Here is a 6,340-nt window from a genome sequence, read left to right on the forward strand (position 1 = left end):
TGCATGTCAGTTTGGTTAAGTTCAAATAAAATGAGTCCCACAAGTTACATGGTGCTTTTATTGATAATGTGACAATTGGCCTAAATAAAAACATTTGGTTCTAACCCAAGTCCCTGTCCTGACAATAGGCGGGAGGAGCACCACTGTTCCACGAGCCCGTGCTGGCATCAGTGGAGGAGCGCCAGCGCAGTGCTGAAGGGGACAAGGTTTCCACAGGAGCGCAGCCATCGCTGCACATTGGCAGGGGCCGGGCCGCAGCCTTCGGTCTGCTGGAGCACAGACCATAGCACCACGTCAGCCACGGTGAGCTCCTGCCCCACCAGCCATGGACTCTTGCCAAGGGCAGAGTTCATGGAGCGGAAAACAGCTGCTTTTTCTTTGCTGCTTCCCTCTTTGAGCTGAAACATGGCGATATCCACCCAGCTATCTATGAGGGTTAAATTGACTGCGTTGTGCTTCTGGCCAAACAGAGAGAAGAGGAACCGTGCGATGTTCCCTTCCCCTTCGATGGGGCACATCGTCTGGACGCTGAACTTCATCTGAGTCTTGGGCACTGGAAGGGAAAAATATGGCCATGTAGTGTTAGTGTGAGCCGGTGCTTGCAGAGGAAGAAGTCTCTGGAGTCACAAACTGACAAGGCAGTGTGTTTACAAGAACCTTGCTTTTTTCACCTGTCTTTAGGAGGTTTGATAGTTGAGTGTCTGAATTCAAACTAGATGTTAAAAACAGTCCCTGGCAGCACAGCAACAAAGGCCTAATATTTGTCATCTACAGAGAACTCAAAAAACTAACCCTCTCCAAACCCAGTAAACCAATTATTAAATGGGCAAAGGAACGAAAGAGACCTAACAGGAGAAGAGATAAAAATGGCAAAGAAACATATGAGGAAATGTTCAACATCCCTGGCAGTAAAGGAAATGCAAATAAAAACCCTGAGGTACCACCTCACCCTGGTTAGAATGGCCTATACTCTGAACTCAGGCCACAACAAATGCTGGAAGGGGTGGGGGGAAAGAGGAACCCTTCTCCATCATTGGTGGGAGTGAAATTAGTACGACCACTTTGGAGAACAGTATGGAGGTTTCTCAAAAAGCTCAATACAGACCTACCCTATGACCCAGCCATACCACTCCTAGGCATCTATCCTGAACAGCAGGTCTCAGGATATCATGAAGACATCTGCCCATCCATGTTTATCGCTGCACAATTCACAATATGGAAACAACCCAGATGCCCCACTACAGATGAATGGATTCAAAAAATGTGGTACCTATACACAATGGAATACTACATAGCAATTAGAAATGATTAAAATATTGGTATTCGCAGGGAAATGGTCAGAACTTGAACAAATAATGTTGAGCGTGACAAGCCTAGAACACAGAGAATAAAGGGGCATGGTCTCCTTCATATATAACTGTTAGGGATGGGAGTGGAGGGATGACGACAGAAGAGACCAGGTCTGTAAAACAACAAACTTCTTTTCACATGGTATTTCCACGTTTGGGTCAGCGACTTTACATTATGTATCTAAAACCAAACAACTACTAAACATTAAAAAGGTCTAGAATAGACCTATCAGTGAGTGGATCACAATAGCTCAACAGCTAAGTACACATATAAAACGAGGATAAGCAAAAACAACTCCAAGAGAAGGACACAGGAGGATTCTATTGTTGATGTTACGTTTAAAGTTCTAGGTGAACTTCCTTTGGCATACCCTACGTGGTTACTGTATGATTTTGGTACACTGGATATTGTATATATGCCTACCTGATTTAGGGAAGGGAAAGAAAAATGAGGGTGTAAGATATCACAAGAAATGTACTCACTGCCTTATTATGTATCTGTACCCCCTCTGCACAACACCTTGTTAATAAAATTAAAAACAACAACAACAAAAAAAAACTAGTCCCTGGGAACTGGGTGGCTCATGCCTATAATAGCTTCCCTAGCTACTAGGGAAGCTGAGGTCAGGATGGTGGTTCAAAGCCAGCACAGGCAGGAAAGTCTGTAAGTCTTCAATTAATCACCAAAAAGCCAGAAGTAGAGCTGTGGCTCAAGTGGTAGAGTACCAGCCTTGACAAAGGGACAGCTTCCAGACCTCAAGTTTAACCCCCAGGGCTGGCACAAAAACAATAAAGCACTCACCCAGCATTTCAATGCTTAGGCTGGGCACTCCATCCTCCAGTGCTCTCCTTACGTGTGGCCAGTTAAAGAATCACTGTATGTAAAGTAAACTGATGGAAGCTGGTGGCTCATGCCTATAGTCCTAGCTACTCAAGGCTGAGATCTGAAGATTGTGGTTCAAAGCCAGCCCAGGCAGGAAAGTTGGTGAATCTCATCTCCAATTAACCACCAGAAAACCAGAAGTGGCTCAAAGTGGTAGAGCACTATTCTTGAGCAGAAAAACTCAGGGACAGCACTCAGGCCCTGAATTCAAGCCCCATGAGCAACAAGAAAAGAAGATAATGCTAGTGGTCCTGGAACCAGTTTTGACTGAGGATGGCTGAGAACCGCTCCTGCTACTGTGCCTGGACAGGACCCTTTCCCACAAGGCTCAGAATTCCTCCTGTAACTCGCTCAGAGACCCTTTCCACCCTAAGCTCCAAGAACAAGGGGACCTGGCATCCAGTCATCACTGCTGTCCTGGGACCACCAATTACAGGCTTGCTACAGTTAGTGGACTGGAGCTGTGGGCAAACACCTGGAACCTGTCTGCCATGAAAAATGTCCTGTTCCTTGCCTTCCTGTCTAGTCTCGCAGTCAAGCAGGCCTCTGTACTTACCATTCTTCCAAATTAAAGTGAAGCCCAGCTGGTACTCGTGACGGGGCTGTTTTCTGGTCTGTTCCCCAAAGCACTTGAGAAGGTTCTCAGGGACGGTTTTGACTGATGAGTGCGTATGCACGGTGGACAGGACCCGGTAGCGCTCACACAGCAGCCTGTGCAGCACCAGCAGGGAGAGAGGAGGGGAGGCCGGATTTGCATTGATCACAATGTCCTTCAGTGCCCCATAATCCTGAGAGAGAGACCAGAACAATGGACCAACAATGGCACAGATGTAGCTGGGCATTGTGGCTCACGCCTTTAATCTTAGCTACCTAGGAGGCTGAGATATGAGGATCATGGTTCAAAGCCAGCCTGGGCAGAAAGTCTGTGAGACACATCGTCAATTAACCACCAAAAAGCCAGAAGTGGAGTTGTGGCTCAAGTGGTAGAGCACCAGCTCAGCACCTAGGCTCTGAGTTCAAGCCCCAGGACCAGCACAAAACAAACAAGAAACACACTCTTTGTTCCATCTTTGAGAACTACAAGATCAAGGCAAATATCACAGGGATACGATATTCTTGGCACCAACACACAAGCACATCTCCCACCTTTCAAAATAAGCATACCTTCCCAAGCACTGAGTTCAAGTCCAGGGCACTGGTGCTCAAAGCTGGGGGCTCGTACGCCGGCAAGATGTTTGTCACGTCTATGTCCGCATCTGGTGTGTGAATCATCTTGGAGAGGCCATCAACTGCCGCCTTCAACTCATACAGACGCTTCAAAATATCATCTTGGCGGGATTCAAGAGCTTGAAGAGATGGGTCAGATGTTTCCTAAAGAGATCAGTATGCAAGCAGTCATTGCTTCCCACCTCAGAGAGGCTGGTCTAAATGTGATCACCATGTGTCTAACTTTGTGCCAGGCATCCACTCAGCCACCATGCTTTAAAATCCATGGGGAATTATCTCCATTTTCCCCTGTCCAACAGGTTCTTCAAGGGAGCCCACTGGTGACTAATTGTTATCACAGGTGATTGAGTGGAAGAACAGACAACAATGAAAATGAACACAAATCCTAAGTCATTCTTTATTACTTCTTTGTGTGTGAGTGAGACACCTAGACTGAACTTGAGACCCACCTGCCTCAGCCTCCCAAATGCTAGAGTCAGCACCTGTCATGGTTGGTGCTCCATCACTTGAGCCATGCCTCCACTTCTAGCCTTTTGCTAATTAACTGGAGATAAGATTCTCTCATATTTATATGCCCAGGCTGGCTTCAAACTGAGACCCTCAGACCTCAGCCTCCTGAGTAGCTAGAACTATAGGAGTGATCCACAGCACTTTATCCCTTAATTTTAAAAGGTAAGGTCTCACTCCTAGGCTGTGAACTCTTGGGCTCCAGTGGTCTTCTTGCCTCAGCCTCCCACCATGCCAGGCACCTTTCACATTAATCATAGACTAATTAAAAATACTTGGCTTAAATGAGTAGAAGAAAGATGGAGGGAAGGATAGTGAGAATGTAAGCAACCAAGAACACAATTTGTGTTGCTCTTGTGTGCCCTGAATAATGACACACTTCATTTCTAATTATCTGTCCGCCCATACCATTAGCATCTGCTAGAATAGCAGTACTCCATGTTTCCTAAATCAGAAGTTCACAGATCAAGGCTGGTGTGGTGATGCATGCCTGTAATCCCAGTAGTTTAGGAGGTGGAGCTGGGAAGACTGAAATCAGAAGTCATCCCTGGGCAAATATATGAGACCCGCTCTCTTCTGAAAAACAAAAATAAAGCAAAAAGATCTGGTGGCATGACTCTAGGCCATTCAAAAAGTTCCAAGGTCAAATCTCAGAGGAAGCAAGGCTTAAGACTTCAAGCAAAACTTGGCTGCAGACAAAGAGATGCCTTCTCCACTCTGGGCTTGCTTTCTGGTTTGCTGGGATTGAACTGGACTATGTCTGTGCAGCGGTGAAGGGCCACTGAACCACAGCTATCATTTCTGTCTTAGCTCTGTGGTGAGACAACTTGTGAACATCCGAGTTTCAAACTAACCTTATCTGCAACTGCTTCCAATCCAGAGGGAAAGGCATTAGGACAAAGTGAAGTACGTAATCACAGAGATGATCTGTCCTCCTATTTCCTGTTAGAAGGTTTGGGATGTTTCTCCAGCTAGAAACCTCGTGTATATGTTTTCAATTGATAAATGAAAGACTTAAGGAGTAAATACTTACAAAAGAGGCTATCACAATAAGTCAGAAAACAAGAAAAGGAGTAATTACACCTAGATTACACCTGTAATCCTAACCACTCAGGAGGCTGAGATCTGAAGAATGGAGTTCAAAGCCAGCCCTGACAGGAAAGTCTGTGAGACTCTCATCTCCAATTAAACACCAAAAATCTAGAAGTAGAGCTGTGGCTTAAATAGTAAAGAGCCAGTGTTTAGTGAAAAGGCTCCCAAGCCAAAATACTGCCCCCCCCCCCAAAAAAAAGAGCTGCATGCAAGGTGGCAAGTGCCAGGAATCATTTTCCTCAGTATGTTGAGGGTATAAATCGGTATTAAGACTTTGGAAACAGGATTGTAGGCTGACTTCAATCCCCAGTTAACCAACAAAAAAGGCTTTGAAGGCCTGATTAAAATAATAAAGAGTCAGCAGCAAGTATGACCCTGAGTTCAAACCTCAGTCGGGAGATGTGGGTCTGGGAATTAGGAAAGGGGAATAAAAGCATTCGCTGCAGAATTACTCATACAGTTGCAATCAATGACTCAAAGTCATGTGTACAAAAAGCTGATAGCTATAGCAGACTATAAAAGCCAAGGCCTTTGGGGAAAATGTTCTAAATGGGAAGAGCGGCAGTGCTGGCAATGTTTATCAGTCAACCTGGAAGGTGGCGACCCTGCGATAGTTGGCTCTGTAAATTCCTCAAAAATGAGCCACTGGTGCGTTACTCTCATATGGGGTACAATTTCTCTGTATAAAAGTTTAAGCAGTCACATGACAAAAAAAGAAAAGCTGGGAAGACCTCATAATAGGTAAAAGTAAAGATATCCCTGTCAGCCTGGCCTGGGATAATTAAAACTGGCACAAGCCAGATGGAACCACACGCGCCTAAAGCCAGGAAAACCAGAGCCAAGACTTCCGCGGCGCTAGCGAAATGGGCAGGTGGGGGCGGGGCACGGCCCAGCTACTGCAGCGCCGGCGCACTAGGCAGATGGGGGGCGGGGCACCGCCCCGTCAGGCTTCCGCGCCTGCGCACTGGGCGGGAACCGCACACTCCTACCTGCACGTGGCCCGCATGGGTCGCGGGGTTGCCAGTCCTGCCGTGCACGTTGGGGAGCCGGTACATGCAGGTTGGAAGCTCTACACGCAGAGGTGCGCCGTCCCCGTGATAGGGTTTTACCTGGTACATCGGCATCGCGAGGACCAAAGGAAAGAAGGTGGGCGAAGGAGACGAACGCTCACAAACCGTCAGAAGACGCCACGCACGGCTGCCACCCTCTTTCGTACTTGGCTGCTGGCGTAACGAAAAGAAAAATGCAGTCCATGCACTCTAATTGGCTCAGATTTTCTGAC

The 6,340-nt window shown here is 46.8% G+C and overlaps 1 protein-coding gene across 2 annotated transcripts; it reads right to left on the reverse strand.

Annotated features, from left to right (window-relative positions):
• Positions 1-40: 40 nt before the first annotated feature.
• On the reverse strand, positions 41-6,318 carry Aimp2 (aminoacyl tRNA synthetase complex interacting multifunctional protein 2). 2 transcript variants are annotated; one of them, XM_048367522.1, is made up of 4 exons: positions 6,168-6,318; positions 3,397-3,603; positions 2,789-3,020; positions 41-553 (listed from the first exon to the last, which is right to left on the reverse strand). In XM_048367522.1, exons 1-4 carry the CDS (start codon positions 6,180-6,182, stop codon positions 168-170), a joined length of 840 nt encoding a protein of 279 aa, XP_048223479.1. In that variant the 5' UTR covers positions 6,183-6,318; the 3' UTR covers positions 41-167. The 2 variants fall into 2 exon arrangements, with proteins under 2 accessions (XP_048223479.1, XP_048223470.1); XM_048367513.1 differs by having other exon boundaries at positions 6,048-6,318.
• Positions 6,319-6,340: the final 22 nt, after the last annotated feature.

This window comes from Perognathus longimembris, chromosome 1 (genome assembly GCF_023159225.1).
Source record: "Perognathus longimembris pacificus isolate PPM17 chromosome 1, ASM2315922v1, whole genome shotgun sequence".
Taxonomy (NCBI): Eukaryota; Metazoa; Chordata; class Mammalia; order Rodentia; family Heteromyidae; genus Perognathus; species Perognathus longimembris.

Bases quoted from the DNA above. Each gene is read 5' to 3' on its own strand.
- Aimp2 (XM_048367513.1), bottom strand. From the start codon at position 6,182: ATGCCGATGTACCAGGTAAAACCCTATCACGGGGACGGCGCACCTCTG. The intron at 3,604-6,047 runs GTAGGAGTGTGC...TGATCTCTTTAG, and splicing joins CCCATGCGGGCCACGTGCAG to GAAACATCTGACCCATCTCT. The intron at 3,021-3,396 runs GTATGCTTATTT...TCTCTCTCTCAG, and splicing joins TGAACTCAGTGCTTGGGAAG to GATTATGGGGCACTGAAGGA.